This window comes from Pseudopipra pipra, chromosome 25, assembly GCF_036250125.1.
Source record: "Pseudopipra pipra isolate bDixPip1 chromosome 25, bDixPip1.hap1, whole genome shotgun sequence".
NCBI lineage: Eukaryota > Metazoa > Chordata > Aves > Passeriformes > Pipridae > Pseudopipra > Pseudopipra pipra.
Window position 1 is genome coordinate 4899257 of NC_087573.1, and position 27341 is coordinate 4926597.

Here is a 27341-nt window from a genome sequence, read left to right on the forward strand (position 1 = left end):
GCTGCAAGACACTAAGGCCTAATTCCCTCTGCAAGGGAGATATGGGACCCTTAAATGTTTTGTGGTAGGAGACTGTTGGAGAGGAAGAAATGAGATTGCAGGACAAGTAGATGAGGAGGATGCTGAGGCTCTGGCTCAGTGGCAGGAGGCAGAGACACTGTGCCTGGTGACACTACATGCCTCCTTTTTTGGTTAAATCTGTCCCACTGCATTTCTACCTAATAACAGTGCCAGACTCACAGAGTCATAAGCAGCAAGTGGATTCCAGCTCCAGTTACAATCGACGTCACCCTTCAGGGAGAGCTCATCTCACCCTGTCCGAGCAGGCAGGGAACCTTCCAACCCCTGGGCTCTGCCCCAGTGCCTGCAACACAAAGGGGAACAGCTTTTCCATCTGACTTCAGTTTTTAAAGTGTCATCAGGTTGATGGATAGAAAGGTTCAGAAAAGGAAAAAAGCCTGACAGCACTCAGCCAGCTCAGCAGGCTGGTATGGATAGAATGCTCCTCCAGGTGCCCTCTGCCCTGTGATGCTGGATTGGACACTGGTGTGGCCACCACAGCCCAAGGCAGGCCTCAGGGAAGGATCCTGGGGGGAACAGAGAGTGGGGGTCCCTGAGGTGAGAGTCTGGCTGCAAATAGGGTCCTGAAGCCAGAGTCTGAGCCCCCTGGGGGCTTCAGGAAGGTGGTAGCTGGAGCTTGACCATGAGGTTTCAGTGGCCCAAGCAGAGCAGTGACAGCAGCAGGAACCTGGGAGTGACCAAGTCCCAGAGTCCTCACAGGGAAATAGCAAATCACCCCACTTGTTCTGAGATGTCATGGGGCCCAAACAGCACAGTTCCACCTTGAAGGGAGTGGCACAGTCTTCAGGCTGAGCACTGTTCACTCCCAGCCCCTGGCACTCCTGGGGACAGCCACAGGAGCACTGCCTGCACTGGTGCAGTGAGGCTGTAGGGACACCTGGGGATGTTCTGCTGGAGGAGACCCTGCCCCTAGATACCTTCCAGTCAGGGACAAACAGCCCACCTGAGACCTGAGCAGCAGGTGCTGCTCAGCAGTGTCTCCCTCCTGGATGCTGAGTGCAGGGGGTGCCAGGGCCAGCACGCTCCAGAGGGGGATGCTTTGGTTCAGGGCCTACATTATGCAAAAGGGTCCTGACCCTTCAGGATGATTTATTGAAGGGTGAGGAGGGGGAAGCTGCCAGCTCTCCCATCCCTTTGTTATTCCTCCAGTGCAGCCTTTTGGTTTGTGCTCCCTCCCCGTGTGTCCCGTGCCAAAGCTGCCCCTCTGTGCTGTCCCAGCCCTGCAGCACCAAGGGTGAGGGTGAGCTCTGAGTGCTCTCTCTGTGCTCTGCCCCAGGGGGAGGTTGGTTCCCCACACACACCCAGGCAGGGCAGGGGTGCACCTGCTGTTTCTTTCCTGTCTCCACTCCTTAACACCTCCTCTCAGACCCTTCGAGATCATCATCCTCCTCACCATCTTTGCCAACTGTGTTGCCCTGGCCATTTACCTGCCCATGCCTGAAGATGACACCAACGTTGCCAACTCCAGCCTGGTAAGGGACAGCCCTTTCCCCTGTCCTGGGCAGCTGGGGGCTCCTTTGGAGGGCTTTGCAGGCTCTGCAGGGCTGGTCTCTTGCTGTGCTGTGGGTGCAAGGTGGGCAATACCTGTGGTGAGGGCACCTGGGGCTGCAGTCAGACAGTGCTGGTCCAGCCAGAGCTGCTGCAGAGTCAGAGGGAGGCAGTGGGGAGGGAGAAGTGACTGCAAAATGGGTTTTCAGAGGGGCTGAAACCACCTCTGGGTTGAGATCAAAGGCAGCAGGTCGGTGAGTGAAGTGCACAGGAAGGAAGAATTGATGCCAGTGAAAGAAAAAAAAAATTCCCTCTGTTTTTTCATCGTGACACTTTGAAAGGGAAACACCCTGTTCCAGAAAGGCTCAGATGGTTTGTTTCAGCATTAATGGAATAAATTTTTCTGACCTTTCCTTTCAAAACTGTATTTTAGTTTTGTTACTTTATGAGGGAAAAAAACCCATTTCTGTTAAGCAGAAAGGTCACTCCTTTGCAATCATTATTCCGTTTTTTTCCTCAGTCACTCCAGTTTTCCTGGAATATGTTGTTTTGATGTGGTACAAATCAATAGTTTGCTCTATTTTTGATTTGCCAGCCCTTTCCACTCTTCAGATCCCCACTGTGATTCAATCCACATTGATTTCCATTGAGAGACTGAGTTTGGTGACTGAATCAAAACATCTAAATGCACCTTTTTAATGAAATGTTCTCTCCTGCTGGTTTTGGGACTCCTCAGGGTAAATCCCCGTGGAGGGTTAATTCCTGGGGTGTCCTTTCATCCTCCTGGCCTGTCTGACCATCTTCCCTAATCCCTGTGGACTGAGGGACACTGGTTTTGGTTTCTTCCCTGGCCAAGGGGGCATAACATAGTTTGGAAGGTGCAGGTGAGAGGTTAAAGAGGCAAAGCAAAGCTGTGGCAGGTTGACCACGGGAAGCAGGAGATGAGGACAGTGGGGATGGGGAGAGAGTTTGGAATGTGGCTCAGACCAGGCACGTGTGAGGGCAGAGCTGGGGGAAGCCCAGCAGTGGGTGGCACTGTGGCATGGCAGGGGGATGGAGTGGCATTGGCCTCACAGGGCTCCCAGACAGGGGCTGATGCTGCCCAAGGACCAACAGCCTTTTCCATGAGCGTGAGACAGGTGGGAAAGGACCGAGCACTGCCGGGTGTAAATGAAATTCCTTCTGTTTCTACTTACTGTGTATTAGATTACTCATGCTATACCCTACTGGGGGATTTTTCAGCCAGTTGCCATGCCAACAGCCCTTGGTATCAGGAGCCTGGCAGCCCCAGGCTGCTCTTCTTTCATCCCTGCTTGTGTGTGCCCCTTTGTCACCCAGTTCTGGTGGCTTTGTATGAGCAAACCCAGCTGAGAGCTGAGCCCCATCACCTGGGGCTGTGCTTGGCACGGGCCTGCAGGCAGTGAACAAAGGCTTGTTGAGGCATTTTTCCTGCAGCAGAGAGGTGCTGGGATGCATTTAATCTCTTCCTGACCCTTTTTTAATTGTCTCCATTGCCCAGCCCTCTCTGGAGAGGGTCGAGTTTATATAAAGACCCTGAAATCACTGAGGAGGCAAAATGTGTGAGGGAAAACTGAGTCAGGGCAGTGAGGACATGATGTTTGTGTAGAGCAGGACTGGGGCTCTAAAGCTGAGGGGCTCCAGCAAGCAGAGTCTCAGGAAGAGGGGATTCCTGGGAGACCTCTGCTGCCACTTCCTTCCTGCAAGGTTGGAAAATGTGGAGAGCTCTGTCTTTCCACGGCCAGCAAGGGAAGATTTGCAAACAGAGTTTACACTAGGTGTGGAATTAGTCTCATGAAAGCTTGGTTAATCAGAATTCACTTTGGGGGGTGAAAAAATGATATTTAATAATCCATAAATCTTCTAAGAATCCATTTTGCTTTATCCTGGAAGAAATACAGTTGTTTAATTTCAACATATTTAGTTATTATTCTTTTTGGGTTAGATTTCTCCTGATCCAGAAGATTTTTTTTTTTTGGTAATGCTCTTTTCACCTAATTTTGTCTCTTTCTAATGGGATCAAAATATTTTCTTCGACCTCGATGAAATTATTTTGACTTTTTGACTTGTTCAATAATTCACACCATTTATTTGCACTTTTACTTGAGTTTCCAGAATTATCAGTGAGTTTCAAATCTCTGTTTTTCACTGGAAACCTTGTTCCAGGAGCAAGCAGGTTCACAGTGTGTTTAGCAAGGTAGGTTATTCAGGGGGATTCACCCAAGAAAATACAGATGTCTACATGTGAGCTGGTTGCCCGTCCTCTGTTTATGGACAGTGGAGAAATAAAGGAAAATTTAGAGCAGAGTTTGTCTCCCAGGGCAGTTGGTCCCCCCTGGGTGGTGTTTGACACGCTGAAATACCTGGTTTTCATAGAATCATAAAATTATAGGATGGTTTTGGTTGGAAGGGACCTTAAAGCTCATCTCATTCCACCCCCTGCCATGGGCAGGGACACCTTCCACTAGCCCAGGTTGCTCCAAGCCTTGTCCAACCTGGCCTTGGACACTTCCAGGGATCCAGGGGCAGCCACAGCTTCTCTGGGCAACCTGTGCCAGGGCCTCCCCATCCTCACAGGGAAGAATTTCTTCCTAATATTTAATTTAAACCTACTCTCTGTCAGTTTAAAGGCAACTCTCTTTTCAGTTTGAAGTTTTTCCCCACTAGCATGACCCAAGGGTGACTGCTCAGGGGGAGGCCACCCTTTCAGAGCACCCAAAGCAGCTGTGCTGAGTCCCACGGGCTTTATAAGAGTATCAGGTAGGACGTGGGGCCCAGTGAGTGGGGGACAGAGCTGGAGCTCAGGCTGTCAAGAAGACAATTTAAATAACACAGGTAATGGCCTCTGCCCAGGCACTCTGCTGGTATCACAGATAATGGCTGTATGTTTAGGGACAATGGATGTTTGATGTCAAGGAGTATGCTTCTGAAAATCCCACCATTTTGGGTTGTTCTCAGCCCTGGGATTAAGGAATTTCTGTGTTTTAAAGCCTGAACACAGTCTCAGGCACAGTTCAGGGAATCAGGCCCATGGGAATATGGGCATCTGATGCAGGGTCAGGAGTCCCACCCCCCAAACAGCTCTGGAGGGCTGTGACTGCCTGTGAGCCCTGTGGAATGTGTGTCACTCCAGGACTGTCTCATGAGCACTGAAAACAGCAATGTTTGGGCAGCCCCACAGTCCTTGAGCAGAGATTGCTGGCCCAGTGCTGGCTTTGAAGAGCTGTTGGGGTCTGTGCCCAGAGGCTGGCACAGGACACTTGCTGCAGGAGAGTCCTGAGTGCAGGTGGCTTTCCTAGAGCCTGGGGTCACCCCTGAACTCCTGGAGTCCTCTAACAGCTGTGAGAACAGGCCACTGCCTGTACCTCTGCATGCACTGACTCGATGTGTGGGACCACAGGAACTGCTGCTGCTCGGGTACCTGGCACCTGGAGGGGTGCAGATGCATCTGTATGAGCTGCCCCTGCCTCTGTCCTCCTCCTCATTCTGGGATGGGGCCACTGGCAAGGGCTGGCACCCTGCCCAGCTTGTGGCTTGCCACTTCTGTGGTCACCCTGGCATTTGCAGTGCTGCCTCCAGCTCTGGAGTTCCCAGCATGGGAAGGACACTGACCTGTTGGAGTGGGTCCAGAGAAGGCCACAAGGATGCTCCAAGGGCTGGAGCCCCTCTGCTGTGGAGACAGGCTGGGAGAGCTGTGGGTGTTCAGCCTGGAGAGGGGAAGGCTCTGAGGAGAAGACATATTGCAGCCTTCCAGTGCTTGGAGGGGGCTTGTAAGAAAGATGGGGACAAACTTTTTAGCAGAGTCTGTTGCAATAGGACAGGGGGTGATGGTTTTAAACTGAAGGAGGGTAGATTTAGATTATCTATAAGAAAAAAATTTTATACACTGAGGATAGTGAGGCCCTGGCACAGGTTGCCCAGAAAAGCTGTGGCTGCTCCATCCCTTGAAGTGTTCAAGGCCACGTTGGACAGGGCCCTGAGCAACCTGGACTAATGGAAGGTGTCCCTGCCTGTGGCAGGGGGTTGGACTAAGTGACCTGTAAAGGTCCCTTCCAATCCAAACTAGTCTGTGATTCTGTGATTCTCTGAGGTCTGCAGCTACACATAACACTTGGAAAATCCAGAGAGTGTTTGCCACGACCTGTCCCACCTCAGCCCACTGACGAAGATGCCAGTGGAGTGTCCTCCTGGCCAGGGGCCTGGCTCCTCTTGCTCTGGTGACACCAATGCCCACTTTACAGCCAGATAAGCTGGGGGAACTGGGCCCACAACTGTAGAACAAGTGATGGGGATCCCCCCATTGCTGTATAGAACCTTCCTACTGGCCATGTCAAGAGTTTTCCTTGTACTAGAGGGGCTACCCCAGCAGGACAGATCAGGATAATCCAGCTGCATGGATGTGGCTGTGTCTGCAGAGCACAGCACTGAGCTGGTGCCATGAGAGAATAAACCATTATGCCTCCTCTCAGGCTGGGGGAGCATGGCCAGGGGCAGGGAGTTGCCTGCTGGCTCTTCCCTGGCCCAGATTTGAACCTTGCTGGCTGGACCTGGTGGGCAAACACCCTTGGAGCTGGCCAAAGCACTGTTCTCTCAAAGAGACCCTCCAAGGAATAGCAAGTCACCTTTTGATTCTGGGCAAGGGGTTTTCAGAGGAAGATCCTGATAGTCAGAGACCCTGGAGCCTGAGTCTGTCCTGTTGGAAAATCAGGGCATGGGATTGGCTTTTGCAGTGCTGGATCCTGGCACTCAGCAGCCTCAGCAGCTGTAGCTTGCAGTGAGCAGTGAGCTTGCACTGAGCTTCCCTGTTTCTCCTCCTCTGTTTGCAGCTGAGGAGGCACCTCACCACAGCAGTGGCTGCTGGAATGGCTCTGCAGCCTCTCTGTACCTGAAATGATCCTCATGACAGTTGTATTTGCATGGGATTGCAAGGGCAGGCTTTGGGGAACAGCCTAGGTGGCATCTGTCATTGATAAGGGTGGGAGGTGAGCAGTGTTGAGTTGCCCTAGTGAAAAACCTTAAAGACAGAGGCAGTGCCAAGGTCTTTGCTCTTCCCATGGCTGCCCTCAGATGCAAAAGGAACTGGTGCTTGTGTGGGTGACAGTCATATGGGGACACTTGGCACAGCCACTGCTTTTGAGTATGTTAATTGAGTAAGTAATGCTTCTGTCTGAGCCCTGACTACAGCTTCTTAAAAGGAGGAGTTTTTCCATTTGGCAGGACATGGGGACCCTGGGAAGGTGTGTTTGCAGCCCTGCAGCATTCCCCAGGGGAGACCCAGTCCTCGTTTGGTCTCAGAGACATGTTTCTGCCTTTCTGGAGGCAATTCCCTGGAGAGCCCAAGCAGGGATGCTCCTTGCCCTCCAGAGGGTGTAGGCTGAGAGAGACCATGGAACATCAGAAATATAAATAGCTTTATGCAACTGGCTGCTTCTGAGGGCTTTTAATCCCAGTGTGGAAGGGCCACTGGCAGCAAGGGCAGTGATGGCAGTGACAGGCAGAGCCAGATGGGCACAGGCAGCTCTTGGCTGCACTCCAAGGACACATGAGCTGTCCTGGCTCTGTGTCTGCAGGGCCATGCCGAGCCCCTGCAGTGGGGGTGCCAGGTCCTGCCTGGAAGGGGGTGCAGCACCTCTGCCCAGTGAGACCCCAGGCCCATTTCTAGCAGCTCACTTTGCCAGGCAAATGTCTGGCCTCAATTCCCTGGGAGCTTCCCTAATGCCCCAGGCACAAGGGAAGCCTGGTGTGTCCCATGGGGACTGTGTGGGGTCTCCAGGACAGAGCCAGCAAGCCCTCAGCTGGAGAGGGTGAGGAGAAGGTGTCAGTGCTGCCTGCGGGAGGAAGGTTGTGGTGGAGTGGGAGGGTGAGCAGCAGGGAGGAGAGCCAGAGAGGAGCAGTGCCCTGGGCCAGGCACCTTTGGGTGCGGGGTTGGGAAGCAGTGGCTGTGCTGGAGCAGTTTGTAAGAACGGGTACCCACAGCTGCAGGGCAGGGTCCTGGCAGGGGGCCACTGAAGGGGTGAGGGGATGGTGCTGCAGGCCAGGAAGTGGCATGTGGTGACACAGCATGCCACCCCTCCTGCCCAGGGCAACCACGGTGCTGCCTGGTGTTCATGGGGGATCACAGACGGGTTGGCAGCAGGGACTGATCCCGAGTCAGGCCGTGCACGGTGAGGACACCGGGGGAGGTGACAGTCTGCTCTAATGGAGCACCCTCTCCTGCCTGCCTTTGCAATCCCCAGGAGAAGATCGAATACGCCTTCCTGATCTTCTTTGCCATCGAGGCGATGCTCAAGATAATCGCCTATGGCTTTCTGTTCCACACGGACGCCTATCTCCGAAACGGCTGGAATGTGCTTGACTTTTCCATCATAACTCTAGGGTAAGGGAAAGATGGGAGGCTGCTGCTTGTTCAGCTTGTGTCAGGCCTGTTTCACAGCCCATCAGGGACATCATTTTTTCTATGGCTGCAGGGGGCAACTCCTCAACTCAGTTCATGGCCTTCTCCCCCTTTCCTGCCCTGACATCCACTGAAATCCTCTCTAACTCCTGTTTCTTCCTGTCTGACTCCTTCATGCCTCTTAGATCTCCTTGCTCTGGACAATGGGGGTGGCCTGGGATCCTCCAGGGTTTGCACACAGGGGGTGGGAGGGCCCCAGCTCTCAGCAGTGGAGCTGTGCCTGGGAGCTGGACTTGGACTTGCTCCCTGGCTGAGGCTGAGCGCATCTGGGACTCTAAATCCTCTAGCTCAGATTTCTTGGTGTCTGTTCTCATGCCCTTCTCTTTTTCCCTGTCCTTTCTTCTGCTTCTCCTCCTTCCTTCCCCGTGCCCTGGCTCTTTCAGGCTCGTCACCATGACCCTGGAGAAGGTCAATGCGAAGGAGGGAGGGACTTCGGGGGGCAAAGGCGGCTTTGACGTGAAGGCCCTGCGAGCGTTCCGTGTGCTGAGACCCCTGCGCCTGGTGTCCGGAGTGCCCAGTGGGTGCCGGGTCCCCTGCCCTCAGGAAGGGCTGGAGGGTGGATGGAACCCCTGGCCAGGGTGGGGGAGCCAAGGGATGGGCTTCTTGGTGTTGCTGGATCAAGCCCACCCACGAAGCAGGTGTAGAGGAGCCACAGGTTCTTGCTCGTCCCTACAGCTGGCAGTTGTCAACCCTGGGGATCTGCAGGTTGGCACACATTTAGCTGCCTCCATGGCTCAGCGTCAGCACCTTTGGAGGGATGGTGTGAAAGGGGCCAGGACATTGCTCTAGTTTCTCAGGGCAGGGATCTCCTTCTGTAACTCATGTGAGTACAGCCTGGATGAGTGCAGCAGAACAAATGGAGGGGCATGAAGCAGCCTCCAGCACTACCTGGCTCTGCTGAGCTCTTCCATGTGCTGGTATGGTGGGTAGAGAAAGGATTTCTTCCTTCAGAGATGTCAGTCCCACCCCACCAGCGCCGGTCTTCCCTTGGCACGGGGCATTTCAAAGGCTGCTTGTCAGTGAGGCTGGCAGGGATGCAAGGTGCACACAAAGCTGTTTAGGAAGTGGTTGACCTCTCCCTTCTGCTGTTGCAGGCCTTCAGGTCGTCCTGAACTCCATCATCAAGGCCATGGTGCCCCTGCTCCACATCGCCTTGCTGGTCCTCTTCATGATCATCATCTATGCCATCGTCGGGCAGGAGCTCTTCAAGGGCAGGATGCACAAGACCTGCTACTACCTCGGGACAGGTGGAGCTGTGTCAGGGGGAAATGTGGCAGAGATGTCTCTGTGTGGCTGGTGGGACTGTGGGATGTTTGATACAGCACCCAGCTGGCTGTGAGGGGCTGCTGCAATGGGCCCCTTTTGGAAGGCTTCTGCTGGAGGCGGGGTGTGGGGTGGGCGGAGGCTGCTCTGTTTGGCCTGACCTGCTGCTCACGCCGTGGCTTTGCCCCTCAGATGTGATTGCCACGGTGGGAGCAGAGAAGCCAGCCCCGTGCACCAGCTCCGGCCACGGGCGGCACTGCTCCATCAACGGCACCGAGTGCCGCGGCGGCTGGCCAGGGCCCAACAACGGCATCACGCACTTCGACAACTTCGGCTTCGCCATGCTCACTGTCTACCAGTGCATCACCATGGAGGGGTGGACTGAAGTCCTCTACTGGGTAGGCTCCAGCGCTTGGGCTCGGTGCTCAGCTTGGCAGAGCTGATGCTGTTCTTGCCTCAGGGCTGGGAGTGCCCTCCTGGACCCCATGGCAGGGCTCAGACTCCCTGCCGGTGAAAGACAACCTGCCCCACCAACCATCTTGCCGTGATGCACATCCCAGAACACACCAGGCATGTTTCTGCATCCCTGCAGGCACTGCCTAAGCTGTCCTTGCTGTTCAGGTGGACAGGAGAGTGTTCCAGGTCCCACCTTTGTGAAGGGGTGTGGGTCAGGCACAGCAAAGACTGGTGGGTGCCCCTCCAGCAAAGCCCCATGTTTCGCAGTCCTTGGGAGACTGTCGTGCTGAGGCTTGGGCTTGGGGCTGATGTTTAAATCTGCTCCCCAAATGCTTGGGTCTGGCTTTACCTCTGTTAAAACCAGATACAGAGTTCTAAGCAGCCAGGGCTCAGAGCCAGGTTTGTGTGCCACCCATCCCAAGCACTCCCTTTGGGGGAGCAAAGATCACAGAGGCTGTTGAGTGGCCCTAAGGGGACACAGCAGGAAGTGCCCTCAGAATGCTTCACCTGCATCTCTCCTTGCCAGGTAAATGATGCCATGGGGAATGAATGGCCCTGGATTTACTTTGTCAGCCTTATCTTGCTTGGCTCCTTCTTCGTGCTCAACCTGGTGCTGGGGGTGCTCAGTGGGTAAGTGTCACCCTATCCTTTCTCTTCCAGCAAAGGAGTTTTAGCTGGTTTGAACTATACAAGGAAAAGCCTGGGAAAATTCTGATCCTTTCCTTCCCTCATTCCTCTCCCTTTTCTATTTTTGCACACTTAGAGAAGCTGATCCATGAGTTACTTTTTTGTTAGTGTCCATGAGTGCCTGAGGTTTCAGCTCAACTCCCAGCACAGAAATCTTTTCCCTGTGGCACAAGCAGCTGTCAGGAAGCCCAGCCTTGGAGCACATGATTTGGGGATGGTGTTGTGTTCTGCCAGCACACACAGCAAACAAAGCTGAGTGGGGAGCAGTCATCACCCCATGGCTGTGGGGCTGGACACTCCTCACTGGTACCCCCAGCTGCCATCCTGCTGTGAGCACACATGATTTGTGTGCTTATGGCCAGCCTAAGGAGGACATCTTTAACATGAGTGTCAGGGATCCAAGAGAATGATTGTTAGTCTAATTAATGCTTCAGCAGTCTTCCAAATACAGCAATGAGCTGTCATCAGTCTGTTATGATGATTGTAGCACTTCTAGGCCAAACTCAATAAGTGCTAATTCCCCCAGTAGTACAGTTAAATACCTGAGATGTGATACTCATGCATTGCTGTGTGGCTGCCACCATCCAAATTTTGTTTCTGGGAAGTGTGTGTTGCCCTTGGGAGTAAGGGGGGCTTTTCTCCTCAGGTCTGTGTAGGGTTAGGGTCTGTTTTATATGTTTCAGTCCTGCATGTGCAAGTGGATCACACTCATCTTCTCTATTAGTTCACAGGGTCAATTATACCCTAAATACTTGGATTGGTTAGGCCTCTTCTATGGCAAGCACCATACAACTGCAAGGTTAAAATAAATTGGATATTAATATAAATAAAACAAGTTTAAAAGCACAAGGTAGACCACAGGAACCTGACTCTTGTGTGGAGTTAGCTGTAACAGCAGGACAAGCTGGACTGTAGTCATCTGATCCTGGAGTAAGCTGTAGGCACAGCAAAGGTTCTGAAATATTTTTGCAAATATAGCAAAATTATGCTTGAGATCAGGAAAATTATTGTTATAGTGTCTGAGACCTTTTAACACATGGCAACACCAGCATGGCTGGGCAGCAGCCCTGCAGTCCTGCCAGATACCAGGAGAGAAAAGAATTTAATTGAAGCAGAAGGAGAAGAGTGGGCAAGGACATTGGCAGACCTGCCCTTCCCATGTTACCATGAAAAGAGTGTCCTGTTCACCTCATGTCATGAGCTCACCTTCCCCACATGGAGAGCTTGGGGCAGGTTTGTGCCCCCCAGATGGGTGAGACCCCACTCTGATCCTTGGCAGGGCTGGGGAGCTGCCCCAGCCTCCAACATCTGGTGTCAGTTGGCTTTTCCAACCGTAGGTCCCAAAGAGCAGCAGTGGTGGGGAAGAAGCCTTGCCTGTCATCAGGCATCAGGTGATGGTCTTGCATTGTGGAGCAGGGCCGAGAAAGGGGAAAGTCACTGGAGCAGTGTAGGCAGGGTATCTCAGGATTTCAGCTTTCCACAAGGCCTGGCCTGGCCAGAGCTGTGGTACCTGAGCTCCACGATGTCCCCTCCCCTCACTCTGCTGCTTCCCTTGTCCCAGGGAGTTCACCAAGGAGCGGGAGAAGGCCAAGTCCCGGGGAACGTTCCAGAAGCTGCGGGAGAAGCAGCAGCTGGAGGAGGATCTGAAGGGCTACATGGACTGGATCACCCACGCAGAGGTCATGGACAGCGATCGGGCCCGGGGAGAAGGTACCAGCTCTGCTTGGTCACAGACCCTTAGTGGGAGGGTTGGGTTCCTAACACCATCCTAGAGAGGCAATGTGGAAACCTTTGGAGGAGTCACAAAGACTTGTTTTGCTTGAAAACCCATGAAACAAAAAGCTTTGACTTCTGCAGAAAGGTTTCTTCCCTCTTTTTCTTTTTTTTTTTATTTCCCCAATCATTTTGTTGAATCTGACCCAAACTAGCTATATCTTGGTCCTGATGCTAAATCTACCCTTCAACTGCTGTATTTAATATTTGCAGACTACGAGCAAGGCCTGGGTCTCCTTTGGCAAAGAGGGACTTGAAATGGCCATGAGGAGCATGGGGAGTGTGTGCCCTTGGTGTGCAGGGACACAGTGCAGGGTCATGAGCTCACACACCAACAGATGCGTGAATTTCTTGCCATCACTTGAAAGTTTCAAGGGATTAGAAGTGGCTCAGGAAAGGAGGTGGATATACAGGCATCTAGATGAAGGCTCAGCAAGGCCTGGGGGGCTCTACCACAGAGCTGCAGTGTCTGCCATGCCACCCTGCCTGGTGAAAGCACCTTTGGTGCCTCAAGCTGAGTGATCCATGTGTGCAAAGAGCCTTGGGAAACAGTGGGACAGATAAAACACCTCTTCCACAGGTGTGGCCTGTGTTCTTACAAACCCCTGTTGTTCAGCCTGTGCTCAGATCACAACTGGCCCCAGTTTTCTCTGTACTGGAGTCCCTGCTGCTGTCCCTGTCTGGACTGCAGCTGCTCTTGCTGCAGGGCAGGTGCTCCTGGTGCCTCCTGCTTGGTTTGCTCCTGACCCTCAAAGCCTTCTGCACGAACTTGAAATGCTGGCTCCCTGGGATGGCACTGCTTGTGTTCACTTCTGGTAGGGAAGCTCCTCCCGGTGTGTTCCTGGAAGAGGTTCCCTCCCACGTGTTCTTCCCAAGGGTTCCAAGAAAAGCCTGGAATGTCATTCCCTCCTAGGTATGATGCCATTGGATGAAGGAGGGTCAGAGACAGAGAGCTTGTATGAAATCGAGGGCATGAACAAGTGGATTCTCTTCTTGTAAGTATGCTCTGGCTGAACCACCTGCTGCTCTGCACAGGGGCTTGTGCTGTCCCTCACTTGGGGGCCCCACTGGGCCAGGCTTTCCTGCTCAGCCACTGGTTTCTGGGAGGGAGCCAGGGGCTGGTGCTCAGGTGAAGATGCAAACATCAGGGCAGCAAACAGGGAATTTTGCTGTGGTGCTGGCAAAAAGCACTTCAAGGTGAACAGCTACTGTGGGACCAGGCTCCAGGCATCCCCTCATGGCCCATGCAGCGCAGCAGGTAGTTTGGGAGCTGTGCCTGTAGCCCCCAGCCAGAGGTGCTGAAACCCAAAATGAAGCCAGGAGGTGTTTGTGTGAATGAACTGCAGTGCCTGAGTGAATGCACTGAGCTCCAGGGGCAGGTTATGGTCCTCATCCCTTTTCAGGGAAGACCCCTGGGAGAGGGAGCAGGGGTGGATTTGCCCTGCAGGCACAGCCCAAGGACGTGGGGCTGGCCTGCTGGCTGGCCTTGCTGATCCTTTGCCATCTCTCCAGCCGTCGGTGGAGGCGTTGGAACCGAATGTTTCGTAGGAGGTGCAGGGATGTGGTGAAGTCCAAGTTCTTCTACTGGCTTGTCATCCTGATGGTGGCACTGAACACCCTCTCCATCGCCTCTGAGCACCACATGCAGCCAGATTGGTTGACAGTCGTGCAAGGTAAGCAAAGAGCCTGAGAGAGAGGGAGGGCCCAGGATACCCTGCTGCCTGGAGACATGTGTGAGTTCTTTACTGTGCATGCAAAGCCACACTGGCATAGTACAGAGGCTGTTAAACACAAACACACAGACACAGAGCCTGAACACAGTGTGTGTGCACCATCCTCACTTCACTGTCACACAACTCACCCCGAACATACACAGTGTGTGTGCTCTTAGGGACGTGAGTTTGCATGGGGAACACACAGAGAGCGTAGATTGTACCATAAACACACGTGCACACACTCATGCAGTGCAGCCACACTGCCTGCACCTCCACCCACACATACACACAGAGGCACATGGAGCACAGGGGTGCACACACGTGCACACACCCAGTCCACGTGCCCGCTGTGCTGGGACTCACACAGACATCACCCCTCTCCTCATCCTCCTCTCCTGTGTGCTCCCCGAAAAACAGCTTGGTGGGCAGAGCAGCACCACCCTCCTTCCCTGCCTGCCCTGCTCACGCTGGGATTGAGGTTGTACCTCCCTCCCCAGACAACTCCAACCGGCTGCTGCTCGCCCTCTTCGTGGCCGAGATGCTGCTGAAGATGTACGCGCTGGGGCTGCGCCAGTACTTCATGTCGCTCTTCAACCGCTTCGACTGCTTCGTGGTGTGTTCGGGCATCCTGGAGATCATCCTGGTGGAGCTGGGCACCCTGTCCCCCCTGGGCATCTCCGTGCTGCGCTGCATCCGGCTCCTCCGCATCTTCAAGATCACCAGGTTGGGGAGGGAGCTCTGTGGGCACTGGCAGCTCACGGTGCCCTGGCATCACTCACCGTCCCTGGACATCACTGGCCTTGTCCCCAGGGAGGGCTGCAGCTCAGAGCAGAGCTGGTAGCTCCTGGGTGGAGCAACAAGGCCAAGCTGGGGGTTTCTGTCCCCAGGACGTGGTTTGTCTCTGAGAGTGGTGAGAACAGAGCTGAGGTCCCACTCTGCCTCTGGGTTCTGGGCTGTTGTAAATGGGGGTGCTGTGGGCCAGGGCTCCTGGCTTCTCTTTCTGGCCCCAACCCACTGTGTGTTCACCCCTCTTCCCCACCCTGCCTGCTTGTGCCCTGTGCAGGCAACAGTGAATCTTGCCTGTCACACCACGCCTGCAGCTTCATTGCTTCCTCCTGGGGCCTGGCTGGAGCAGTCCCAGTGCCCAGCCTGGGTCCAGAGTCCCTCTTGCTGGGCTGCTGGCACATCCCCTTGGGCCAGTTGGTCTGTTTCCTCTGCCTGCCTGTTCCTGCCCACAGCCTTCCCCACTCTTTCACCTCCCACACGCTCCTGTCTCTCCTCTCCCCAGGTACTGGACATCGCTGAGCAACCTGGTGGCCTCCCTGCTCAACTCAGTCCGCTCCATTGCCTCTCTGCTCCTGCTCCTCTTCCTCTTCATCACCGTTGCTGCCCTGCTGGGCATGCAGCTCTTTGGGGGCAAGTTTGATTTCGAGGACATGGAAGTGCGGCGCAGCACGTTCGACAATTTCCCCCAGGCCCTCATCAGTGTCTTCCAGGTTTGGGGCTCCAGGAGGGGCAGTGGGGGGCTGGAGGGCAGGGGGCTGGGAGTCTCATCTGGGCTGTGGGTCTCCAGGGAGGAGCTGGGTCTCAGGGGGATGTGGGTTTGTTGGGGTGATGTGGCTTTGAGACACGAGCAGGGAAATGCAACTGGAGTCAAAAGCAGTAGTTCAGGTTCAGGGCTGAGCAGGGAAGAGGGTTTGATTGTGGGAATGGAAGGGCTGTGAGGGTTTGGGACTGGAGCCAGAAGGGCAGGATTGGCCTGTGGGCTACTGCTGTGCTGTGCTGCAGAGGCTCTTGAGTCTGTATTACTTCTCTACTCCCAGATCCTGACTGGAGAGGACTGGAATTCAATCATGTACGATGGGATCATGGCCTACGGGGGCCCGTCCTTTCCTGGCATGCTGGTCTGCATCTACTTCATCATCCTCTTCGTTTGTGGGAACTGTATCCTCTGCCTGAAAAGCCAGGCCCAGGCTCCCTGCACCCAGTCCCAGAGCTGCACAGGACTGGGAAGGGGAGAACCTTCTGTCAGCATCTCAGGGCTTGCCTAAGGCTTTTCAGTTCTGAACAGCGGTGGAACAAACCATGGGCTTCAGAGCTTGCACTAGTGGTGGCTGAGGGCTGGAATGTGGAGGAAAGCACACAGGGAGGAGGTCTGTGTGCCCAGCAGGCAGACATTCAGTCACAGTGGGGGCAGCCAGCCCAGAGCTCAGTGCTCACAGGGTGCTGGTTAAAGATTACCAACCAGGGTTAGCTCAAGGGCTCAGCTCCAGGAAGAATTCTCAGTGCACCCTGGACACCATGGACAGCTCTGGCCACATCCTCCAGCCAGGAACCAAGTCCATGTCCTTAGCACTGTTCCTGCAGATATCCTCCTCAATGTCTTCCTGGCCATCGCGGTCGATAACCTGGCCGAGGCTGAGAGCCTGACTTTAGCCCAGAAGGCCAAAGCAGAGGAACGTAAACGGCGGAAGATGTCCAGGTGAGCACTGCTGTCCCTGCCCATGGGAGCTCCCAGACCTGGTGTTTTGGTGTGAGGGGACAGAATGGCATTGCCCATGGCCCCTGCCCAGGGTTCACTTCCTGCTCTTCCCTCCTCTGCGCTCAGAGGTTACCCGGAGAAGTCTGAAGAGGAGAAGCAGATGCTGGCAAAGAAGCTGGAGCAGAAAGCAAAGGGAGAAGGGATTCCCACAACAGCCAAGGTCAGTGCTGGTGGGGCTGGGCCATGTAGAGCTCCTGAGGAGGGACCAGGCTCCTCCTCCCACCAGCCAGGATGGACAAAGGCTTGGAGCCAGCCTGGGTCTGGACTCTTGGCCAGAGTGTCTCCTCACCTTAGCATCCACTGGTGATGGGGGCTCTTGGTGACTGGGCCCAGGCAGGACACGTTGCCTGGTGAAACAGCTCCATTGCTGGGGATCCTTTTCCTCCAATTCATTTCCTTGGCCACAGCCAGTTCTCAGTGGCTGAGGTGGGCTGGTGCACACCAGTGTGGGGGGGAGCAGAGCAAGTCAGAAGCATTCCAGATCTCCCTTATGTCCACACCAGCACCCCCAATATGCAAACACCTCTTCATCTGTGCTGACTGTGTGCTGAGCTGCCTCTGAGAAGCATCTCACCAGCAACTACTTCCCTATCCACTTTCCAGAGATGCCCCATGAAAGCTCACCCAGGAGTTGCTCCATATCTTATTCCACCCCTGGTATATCTGCACAGCCCCAGGCTCTTGCCCAGCAGACATTCCCATTTCCCATCCTCTTGGTGCTGCTCTTTGTTTCAATTGCAGCATCCCCGAGTGTTTTCCCTCACCTGGCTCCAACCTGGGCCAGCACTTCATGTGCTTTTTTATGGGCCAAATGCAGAGATGCTGCTTGTCTCACATGGCTTCCAAGATGAGAGGGTTTGGCCAACTGGCACATGCAGCTGCATGTCCTCTTCTCTGTCTCTCCCTTGTTTCAGTTGAAAGTGGACGAATTTGAATCCAATGTCAACGAGATCAAAGACCCCTACCCTTCTGCAGACTTCCCAGGTAAGACTTGTCCCTGGCAGGGCAGCAGGAAAGAGGAGGAGGCATTGCAGAGGGATGGTGTGTGACGAGCAAAGAATGTGGTGACCCTCTGCCAGCCTGGGGGCACTGGGGTCCTTCTGGCACAGATGCCAAATCAGGATCATGGGATCGGAAGATTGGCCATAAGGTCATATTCCCCCTCCCTCTCTGGATAATTCTTTCCTTTTCCCTCTTCATGGCCACCCTGCAGGTGATGATGAGGAAGATGAGCCTGAAATCCCCCTGAGTCCTCGGCCGCGTCCCCTTGCAGAGCTACAGCTGAAAGAGAAGGCTGTGCCCATGCCTGAAGCCAGCTCCTTCTTCATCTTCAGCCCAACCAACAAGTAGGCACTGCCCCTTCTCCCTGCCGTGTGAAACCAGGCCTGATCCAGGTGCCTCTGGCACTGACCCTTCCCAGTGGGGTCCTGTTTGTGTGTTTGTGCCAGCTCTGAAGGGAACCAGCTCATGGGGAAAAGCCTTCTGTGTGGGTGGACTGACACAGACATCCCTCCATGCCTCGGGCCTTCCTGTCCTCAGGGTTTAGCCATAACCCTTTTCAAGTCTGCCACGGCCCTGACTGATCTCCCTCTGGCCTCTTGCAGCATCTCATGGCATTTCCATCCCTGGCAGGTTTCGGGTGCTGTGCCACAGAACTGTCAATGCCACCTGGTTCACCAACTTCATCCTGCTCTTCATCCTGCTCAGCAGCATCTCGCTGGCAGCTGAGGATCCCATCCGGGCCGAGTCCTTCCGCAACAAGGTGCCTGTGGAGATGTGGAGGGTTGGGATGGGTGGGGAAGACCTCGTGGAGTCCCCCAGCTCCCCAGTAAGCAGGAACTTACTTGCTGGGTGCCATCCCTGGGCAGGTGGCTGTGATTCCAACCCTGCCTCTGGGAGGGCAGTGCACTCTGGCAGAGGAGGCTGGATGTGTTTTCCGTTCAAGGTGCCTCTGGGACAAGTTTTTACTGCTCTGTGTCTCAGTTTATTTCTGGGTGAAGAGATCCACCTGGGAGTGCTGTGCAAGATTACCTTGTTTTGAGCCTGTGGTGACTTATTTGGTATAGGGACGTCCTGTGAGGTGGCAAACTGGGCCTCTGGTTCAGCACCTTGAATGCTGCTTGGGGGAGCTGTGGCTGCAGCCCTGTGAGGCACAAATGCATCTGGCAGGGACTGGGAGATCTCACATACAACCCCTTCCCAGGGCACTCAGTGCTTTTGGGGATCAGATGCTTTCAGGTGAATCAGGTCAAGCCTAACTCACCTTGAAAGGGAGAGCTTTGTCCCAGCTGCAGGTTGGATTATTGCACTGGAGAAAACCAGCAAAGCTGGGGGAAGTTCAGGAATCTTCTTGGCACTGGGTTTGTAGACTCAGTTGAGCTAGATGGGCTCCCCAGTCCACAGCGTGGAAGCAAAACCACAATTCCAGGACGTTTGAACACACTGAAGCATCTCCCGTGTCACCCAAATCTCATCCAGTTCTGGTGCTTCTGTCCCCAGATTCTTGGATACTTTGACATTGGTTTCACCTCCGTCTTTACAGTCGAAATCGTCTTGAAGGTGAGTCCTTCTCCCCATGGTCCTGCCATGGGCATGGCCCAGCACGTGGGTCTAGACTGCTCTGGCCATGGACAGTCATGCACTTTGGGCACAAGCTGAGGGTCCCGGTGAGGAGAAACTGCTGGCTGACCCTCGCATCTCCAGAGTTCATTCGTGCAGTGTGGGTGGTGCGTGACCTGTCCCAGAGCCCTCCAGTGAGGTCAGGCAGCTGAGTCAGCTGTGCTGTGACATGGGGACAGATCAGCCATGGCACCAGCATTTTCATTCTGAGATACCATTAAGAAAAACTTTGAGAAAGAGAAAGCAGTGGGAATCTGTGGAGAAAAACAGCAGTCCAAGCCACTGCTGCATGTTGCTCCCACTCCAAATGTCTTTACTATTCTCCTCTTTAATTTGCTGACTGACTGGGAGAGTTTTGTCTCCAGCCAGTGCAACACAGAGGATTTCCAGCTGAAGCCAACTTCCTGCCAGGCGGCAGGGGTCCCCAAGGACAGGGTCCCCAAGCCATGGAGCTGTGAGGACCCCCTTGTGCACCCCAGGGCTGTGGAGGGACCATGCCCCTGAGCCCTGCCCGGCCTCTCTCCTAACTCCTTCTGCTCCCCAGATGACAACCTATGGTGCTTTCCTGCACAAAGGCTCCTTCTGCAGGAATTCCTTCAATATCCTTGACTTACTGGTGGTCGCTGTCTCCCTTATCTCCATGGGATTTGAGTAAGCACCTCCCCATGCCATGGAACAGGCACTGCTCTGTTCAGTGGCAGGGCAGCTGGGGGTGGTGGGTGGGGAAGGAGCAGTTGGCCCAAGGGCTGCCCATGTGTTCATAATGTGCTTGGGGGGACAGGGCATGGACAACTGGGAGACAGAAAAACTCCTTGAGTGTCAAAGGTAAAGAAGGTTTGGGTAGAAATTAAATTTTGTAGCTGCTTTCTCCAGCTGCAAGCCTCCCTTGGCCTTATGTGGGGTGATGGCCTAGTGACATCTGCTTTACTCTGCTGTCCCTTTCCCCTCAGCCCTGGCTCCAGCCTGGCCTCTGTGGCTCCTTGGTGGGGCTGTGTCAGCCTGACCCGGGCAGAGAAATCGCCCCAGCTCAGCTCTGCCTTCCTCCCCAGGTCCAGCACCATCTCCGTGGTGAAGATCCTGCGGGTGCTGAGGGTGCTGAGGCCTCTGCGAGCCATTAACAGGGCCAAGGGGCTGAAGGTAAGCAGGAGGCTGAGACTGGGGGCCCTCAGCCTGTGCCAGTCCTCCTGGGAGGTTTTGTGGCAGGCATTGGACCCTGTTCACAATTCCCACTCCCCACCTGTGGAAGGGGTCTGCCCAACCCCTCTGCCCTTGACAGGCTCCCACTCTTCCTGGGGCCCGTCCCCGCAGTGGGAGGGTGTGGGACACAGAGCTGGGGCTCGCCCCAAACCCGCTCACGTGTGCACTGTCCTCCCCCTCTGCAGCACGTGGTCCAGTGCGTGTTTGTGGCCATCAAGACCATCGGTAACATCGTGGTTGTCACCACATTGCTGCAGTTCATGTTTGCCTGCATCGGGGTCCAGCTCTTCAAGGTGAGTGGTGTCTCAGGCGGGCGGGAGGGACGTTCTGCTCGAGCACATCTTGGGTAGGTTCTCCTAGGCATCACCTTGGGGGTGGTGTCTGCCAGTAGTGGGGTCCCCCCAGTAAGGGGACCCAGCTGCACCAGCCCCCCTGGCAGAAGAGCCTGCAGTGAGGAGAGGGCAGAAAGCACTCAGGGTCCAGACAGTACCTGTGAAGGGCCCAGCTGCCTCACCTCATTTAGTGCATTTGTTTCCTCTTTCTGAGGCAGCAAGTGCTTCTCACTGATTTCCTCTGTGCCTTGGATGCAAACAGTTTCCTTTTTCACAGCACCACTCCTGCTGTCTGGGCCTCAGCGGCTCCAAGGCAGAGCTGGCCCTGGCTGAGCTCAGCTTTGTTCTAATAACTGAGCTGAAATTCTCAGCTGATGTGGGGAGAGCTTTCAGGCCACTCTGCAGACTGAGCAGACCTGTCAGCATACCTTAGCTTTTAGTTAATCTCAGGTTACTCCTGTCTTCTCTATTTTCCAAATAGTTACTCCCAGATAGGATGAGCTAGGTAGGCCTCAACTTAGGACCATGGAAGGTTTTTTCCCATCACTAGGCATCATTTCTTGATCTCAGCCCAGGTCTGCCATGGCTGGCTCCTGAGCTGGGTTGTGTTGGAGGGCAGAGTGGAGAGGCCAGTGGTGGTGGGAGGCCAGGGCCAGAGTCTGCAGGGAGGTGGCAGAGGAGGGACTGACTGTGGGCTGGGTAAAAGTCAAAACTCCCCAGGGCTTCTGAAGTCACAGCAACACCACGGCCACTTCTGGTCTCTGTTAAATGCAGGGCAAGTTCTACAGGTGCACAGACCCATCCAAGCTGACAGAGAAGGAGTGCAGGTAAGAGCTCTCTGCAGCTCCCAGCGGGGCAGTGGCCAGGGATGGGAGCTGGGTGGGATGTAGTGGGGGCCGCTTGTGTTCCTGCATGGGGATGTTGCATCCAAAAAGAGGTCTCATGCTGTTCTCCCTCCCCCTGGGGTGAATCAGGAACAAGCCCAGGGCTGTCCTCCCCTCCCAGGGACTGAGGAGGCCTGGGCCAGCACTGCAGTGTGGACTGAGGGGGCCCTGCCAGTGAGCACCGTGTCCCTTCTGCTGCAGGGGCCAGTTCATCAACTATGTGGACGCAGACCCCACGCAGATTGAGGTCCAGGAGCGTATGTGGGTGCACAGCAACTTCCACTTCAACAACGTCTTCTCAGCCATGATGTCACTTTTCACGGTCTCCACCTTCGAGGGCTGGCCCGAGTGAGTCTGTGCCAAGGGAAGGTCTGTGCTGGGAGCAGGGCACTGCCACAGGCCTTGGGCAGGGTAAAGCAAGAAGAGCTGCCCAGGATGAGGAGCAGGGCCAGCCATCCTGGCAGTGGCTGTGGAGCTGCCAAGGTTATCCCAGCAGCCCTGTCCCACCACTGTTGGGTTTGGCATGTCTCCAGAGCTCTCCATAACCTTCAAGAGGAGACATGGTCTTTCCCACCTAATTAGGATCTCTGTTGCCTCCCTTTCCCTGCTGTAGGCTGCTGTACATGGCCATCGACACCAATGCTGAGGATGCAGGTCCTATCTACAACTACAGGATGGAGATTGCAATGTTCTTCATCATCTACATCATCCTCATTGCCTTCTTTATGATGAACATCTTTGTGGGCTTTGTCATTGTCACCTTCCAGGAGCAGGGGGAGAATGAGTACAAGAACTGTGAGCTGGACAAGAACCAGGTAATGGGACTGCTGGGGCAGAACAAGGAGGACCAGCCCTGGAGCTGGCACTGCTGGGGCTGGCTGATTTGGATCAGCCCTTCTTTGTGGTGGCACTGCTGACTCAGATGAGTTGAACCTGCCCCCGGGTCTGTTTGCTGCTGGGGCAGGGCCAGTTGGACCCACGGCTGGCACAGAACAAACTTTCTGAGGGAAGGGCAGAGGGGACCAGAACAGGGAGTGGGCCTCCCTGGACAGGTAGGGTGCCCAGAGTGAGCTAGAGCAGAGGGCTGTGCCCAGTTCTGGGCTCCCCAGTACAAAAGCAACATGGATGTACTGGAGTGAGTCCAGCAAAGGGCCACTGAGATGACTGAGGGTCTGGAGCAACTGTCACATGAGGAGAGGCTGGGAGCTGAGTCTGGTGTTGAGAAGAGAAGGCTCATGGGGATCTTACCTATGGGTATAAATACCCAATGGGAAGGTGTAGAGGAGATGGAGCCAGGCTCTTTTCAGTTGTGTCCAGTGACAGGACAAAAGGCACAAACTGAAGAATACAAGAAATTCCATTTAAACATTAAAAAAGGCCCTTTTTTGTGGTAAAGGTGGTCAAGCACTGGAACAAGGCTGCCTAGAGAGGCTGTGAAGTCTCCATTTTTGAAGGTATTCAAAAGCCAACTGTCTTGGGCAGCACGCTCCAGCTGGCCCTGCTTTGGGCAAGGAACTGTGACTGGACCATCTCCAGAGGCACCTTCTGCCACCAGCCCTGCTGTGATGCTGTTGTGCTGTCACTCTGGATGGTGACAGCAAGGCAGAAAGCAGCAGAGGCATTGGCAGAGGACGTGGGACATGCTGGGGAGGACACTGGGCAGGAGTGGCTGCCGGCCCAGGGGTGCTGTCGTGCTCCTGTGCTGAGGCAGTTTGAGCTCAGGGTGCTGGGGTGATGTGAGTCACACAGGAACCCAGCAGAGATGGCCCTGGGCTGCTGGGGTGGGACAGGCCTGCTCACAGCCATCTCAGTGCCCCCTTCAGCCCTTGCTCGTGTGATGTCTTCAGGATGCTCTTGACCAGCCCTGAGAGACCATGGGGAAGAGCCAGGATAAGGAGGGAGGCTGGAGGGGTCAGGCCAAGGGCAACATGGCCATTTTTGGAGGCAAGAGGTGACATTGGAAACTTGTCCCTTGTCTGGGGTGTATTTGCAGGAAGCACAGCAGATACAATGACCCGCTGCTGTACCTGGCCCATGAGGCTGGGCTGGAGGAGAAGGGGGATCCAGCTTGGGCCTGTGGGGATGTGCAGTGGTGTTGGTGGTGCTGAGTGTGTGCCCTGTGGTGGGCTCACAGCTCCCTGCCCTCCCCAGCGCCAGTGTGTGCAGTACGCGCTGAAGGCTCGCCCGCTGCGCCGCTACATCCCCAAGAACCCCTACCAGTACCAGATCTGGTACGTGGTCACCTCCTCCTACTTTGAGTACCTCATGTTCTTCCTGATCCTGCTGAACACCATCTGCCTGGGCATGCAGGTGAGGGGCACAGTGCCCACCGTGGGGGGTGGAGGGGTGTCTGTGGCAGCGGGTGGGCTGGCTCGGCCCTGCAGCCCCCAGGAGAGCTGCTGGTTAGGGGGAGTTTGCTCATGGTGGGACTGGTGGCATGTGGGGATCCCAGAGAAGGGGCTGCAGGGGGGAAATTTCCTTTTTGCTGAGGCGTAGGCCTGTCTGTGGGAGGGGGGTCTGCATGCAGCACACACCTCTGAGCTCACAGCGGAGGCTGGACCTGCCGTCAGCTAACATGGCTCCTTCTGCCTTATCCTCAGCATTACAACCAGTCTCCAGAAATGAACCACGTCTCAGACATCCTCAATGTGGCCTTCACCGTCCTCTTCACCCTGGAGATGATCCTCAAGCTCATGGCCTTTAAAGCCAAGGTGAGAGGAGGGCATGGTCAGCATGGAGGGCAGGAGGGGTCTCAGGCCAGGCCAGGGGGTTCACTTATCCTGCATTTGGCATTTTTGGAATACAAGCACTCCTAGCCCTGCAGCTCCAGAGAACTTCTCCTCGTGAGACCCTCGGGCATCCCCATGTGCAGGACCTGGAAGTTGCTAGAAGGAGTACTGCTTGTCAGGGCTACCCTTGCTAGCCAAACCTGACCCAGTCCCGCTGGCCCTCATTCCCATCCTCAGGATCGTGTCACTGGTGGGGTTATAGCTCTAGCCACTCTGGTCCACCTTCCTCATTTCACTCCATTGCAAGACAGGACCAAGCAACTGAGCAGAGGATGCAAGGTCTGACCACCATCCCTTCTTGTGAGGGGCAGAGTCAGCAAGGATCCTTCTGGTACCCCTTCCTTTGGACTCCAGCATCTGTCTGCTCCTTGGCTTAAACCCTTGGATGTTCACTCCTCTTCTCTGGCTCTTTCCTGACAGGGCTATTTCGGAGACCCCTGGAATGTCTTTGACTTCCTCATAGTGATTGGCAGCATCATCGATGTCATCCTCAGTGAGATTGATGTGAGTGTCAGGGGGCTCGGGCACGAGGGTGTCCCCACCCAGGACTGCACTGCAGCACCTGCCCTGGGACAAGCCAGGGGTGCTGGGGTCGTGTCCAGCTCTGCAGGGTGCTGGTGCCCTCTCCTCTCTGCCTGCCCTGCTTGGTTCTCAGGAGGGACAAGCCAGGATCAGCCCAAGGCATGAGTGAGTGGAGAGGGCCACAGCTGTGGCCCTTTGAGCCTTAAAGCACTGTTTGAACATCCCCAGCTGGCCAACATGTCACATTGCCCCCTCCCCTCTGGTCTCCTGGATCTGTAGGCGCTGGGATCCTGTGGAAAACAGTCATTCAGGACTCAACCATGAGCAGCAGGCTGCATGCCAGCCCCTGCCCCACTCACCCTGGCCAGGCAACCACACATTCAGCCTCAGATCAGTGCAGGTGGGAGGAAAAGGGTTCCCACAGCTCCCTGTCCCCACAGAACACTGCTGAGCCATGGGGAGGATCAGATGCTTCAGATTTCAAGGCATTTGCTTGGTGTCCTCTTTGTGCCTTTACACAGTGGCCCGTCCACATACACAGCTGGTGATGTATGTGAGCCTGTGTGTACCCCAGGCACCACTGCAGGAACTCTGCACCATTTAACCTGTGGGGCTGGTGCCTCAGGCAGTGCCTGTATGGTAAGGGCTCTGCTGGGAGCATTTTCAGGACAGTGCTAGGAAGCCAGCATGCCCCTGCCTTCCATAGCACTGGGACATCCACACCCGTGTCTGGCTCTGAAAATGCCCCTCTGCCCTGGGAGGTGTGTGCTGCATCAGCAGAGCTGATGGTAGCTCCAGAAGCAGCTGTCAGATGGGGCAGGTGATGGATTCACCCTCTCCAGTGACTTGGCAGGTGTCTCCTTGCAGGAGCTCCTTACTAGCTCCAGTGTGCTGCAGGGCTGGGTCTGGCAGAGCTGCTGCCCCTGCCACCCCTGCACAGGGTCGCCTTCAGACCTTCTCTGTGCAGGGAGGTGAGGGTGTTCAGGGGCCTTTGGGGGCAGTCACCTTCTTCTCTGGAGGGTGGTCCAGGCCTCACAGAGCTGGGATAAGCAAAAATCATCCGTCTTCCTCTCCTGTGACAGCCCTGTGCTCCTCTCTGCACAGGGATGTTAGTACAGCCATCCTCTAGCCTCTGGGCTTCTCAGCCTTGATGAGCTCCCAGTTTTTATGCCAGTGCCAGCAGCTTTTATCTGTCACCATGGCCCCCAGGTCCCCTCCTTGCCCCCAGCTCTCTGTACCTGTGACTTGGTTTCCTGTTGCCTGTCGGGCATCACTACACCCTTCCCCAGCCTGCTGTCACTCAGAACTGAAGTTCAAAGTGGATGCTCAAGGCCCTGCACTGGGCAGAGATTTTCAGTCCCTGGGGAGCAAGAGACCACTTGGCACAGATGCCAGAATCCTGCTGTGCTTGGCCATGGGTCTGTGGGGATGCCCAGGACACAGGTCACAGGTGCCTGGAGGAGTCTGATGCCCTCACTGGGCTGGCAGGGACTGGCCCAGGGACTGTGCTCTGTGTGCCACAGCACCACCGACAGTAGGGCTGTGCAGAGAGCCAGGCAGAATGTCAAGAATGGTCCTGTGTGGGCTGAGCTTCCTGGGTCTTTTTCCCCAGGGCTGTACACAGGGGCACTAAGAGCACTGGTCTCCTTCCCCAGCCCCCCAAGGTCTCCAGGGATCTCTGTCACAAGGACTCTGCTCTGGCAGTGATCATTTATGTCCCCCAGGGCTGTCCCACCTTTTTTCCATGTGCTCCTTCCTCCATCCAGCCCACAACTCTCCCAGCATCACCAAGTGTTTCTCAACCATCTGGTGGTGTGCAGGGGGATTGAGATTAGGATTAGGAGGCACGGAGAGGGGTTGGGGTGGGGACAACCTCACCTCCCCTTCCGGTGAGTCTCCTCCTTGCTCAGAGGTCGGTACAAGGTGGGTCTGTCACCTCTGGTCCCCAGAAGCTGTTTGCAGCTGTCAGAGCACCCATCAGAGCTCACCTGGGGGGCTGCAGTGCTCTCACAGCACAAGGCAGCAATGCAGGGTGGGGGTGGTGGGTGACACCCCACAACAGCCAGGCCACTCCTGGTGGCACCCAGGCACCCGACACCGGTTTGTGAAGTTTCTCCTCTCCTCTTCTCTCCCCTCCCCTCCCCTCCTCTCTCTCTCCATTCTGCCTCTCTCCTCCTCCCTCACATCTTCCACTGTCAGGGTGAAGCAGGGGAGAGCTGTTGGGAGCCCTCTGCTACCCACCCCAGCCAGATCCTCACGGCTCTTCAGTCGCTGAGTTCACAGGAATTTCACAGAATGTTCTGAGTTGGAAGGGACCCACAAGGATCAGCAAGGCCAGCTCTCAAGTGAATGACCCATACAGGGATCAAACTCACAACCTTGGTGTTATTAGCACCATGCTCCAACCAGCTGAGCTAATCTCAGTCCCCCCAGATCCTGGGGGATATTGAGGGGTCTGAGGCAAGAGGGAAGTAGGGATGGGGACCCCTTTGAAAGGGCTACCCCAGACTCTGAAGTGTAG

The 27341-nt window shown here is 55.2% G+C and overlaps 1 protein-coding gene across 4 annotated transcripts in view; it reads left to right on the top strand.

The window, feature by feature from the left end:
- Positions 1 to 27341, top strand: part of CACNA1S (calcium voltage-gated channel subunit alpha1 S) — a 44562-nt gene that overhangs the window by 4325 nt on the left and 12896 nt on the right. For all 4 annotated transcript variants that reach the window (XM_064636098.1, XM_064636096.1, XM_064636097.1 and 1 more), the window contains 27 exons: positions 1448 to 1553; positions 7824 to 7963; positions 8425 to 8558; positions 9136 to 9288; positions 9497 to 9702; positions 10287 to 10390; positions 12009 to 12157; positions 13134 to 13215; positions 13733 to 13893; positions 14433 to 14658; positions 15224 to 15431; positions 15759 to 15879; positions 16303 to 16417; positions 16544 to 16637; positions 17392 to 17461; positions 17691 to 17823; positions 18110 to 18239; positions 18977 to 19036; positions 19641 to 19747; positions 20146 to 20233; positions 20479 to 20586; positions 21400 to 21452; positions 21711 to 21857; positions 22123 to 22324; positions 23661 to 23819; positions 24110 to 24220; positions 24719 to 24802. In XM_064636098.1, the coding sequence (XP_064492168.1) occupies positions 1448 to 1553; positions 7824 to 7963; positions 8425 to 8558; positions 9136 to 9288; positions 9497 to 9702; positions 10287 to 10390; positions 12009 to 12157; positions 13134 to 13215; positions 13733 to 13893; positions 14433 to 14658; positions 15224 to 15431; positions 15759 to 15879; positions 16303 to 16417; positions 16544 to 16637; positions 17392 to 17461; positions 17691 to 17823; positions 18110 to 18239; positions 18977 to 19036; positions 19641 to 19747; positions 20146 to 20233; positions 20479 to 20586; positions 21400 to 21452; positions 21711 to 21857; positions 22123 to 22324; positions 23661 to 23819; positions 24110 to 24220; positions 24719 to 24802 (3451 nt within the window). The remainder of the gene's footprint in view (positions 1 to 1447; positions 1554 to 7823; positions 7964 to 8424; positions 8559 to 9135; positions 9289 to 9496; positions 9703 to 10286; positions 10391 to 12008; positions 12158 to 13133; positions 13216 to 13732; positions 13894 to 14432; positions 14659 to 15223; positions 15432 to 15758; positions 15880 to 16302; positions 16418 to 16543; positions 16638 to 17391; positions 17462 to 17690; positions 17824 to 18109; positions 18240 to 18976; positions 19037 to 19640; positions 19748 to 20145; positions 20234 to 20478; positions 20587 to 21399; positions 21453 to 21710; positions 21858 to 22122; positions 22325 to 23660; positions 23820 to 24109; positions 24221 to 24718; positions 24803 to 27341) is intronic.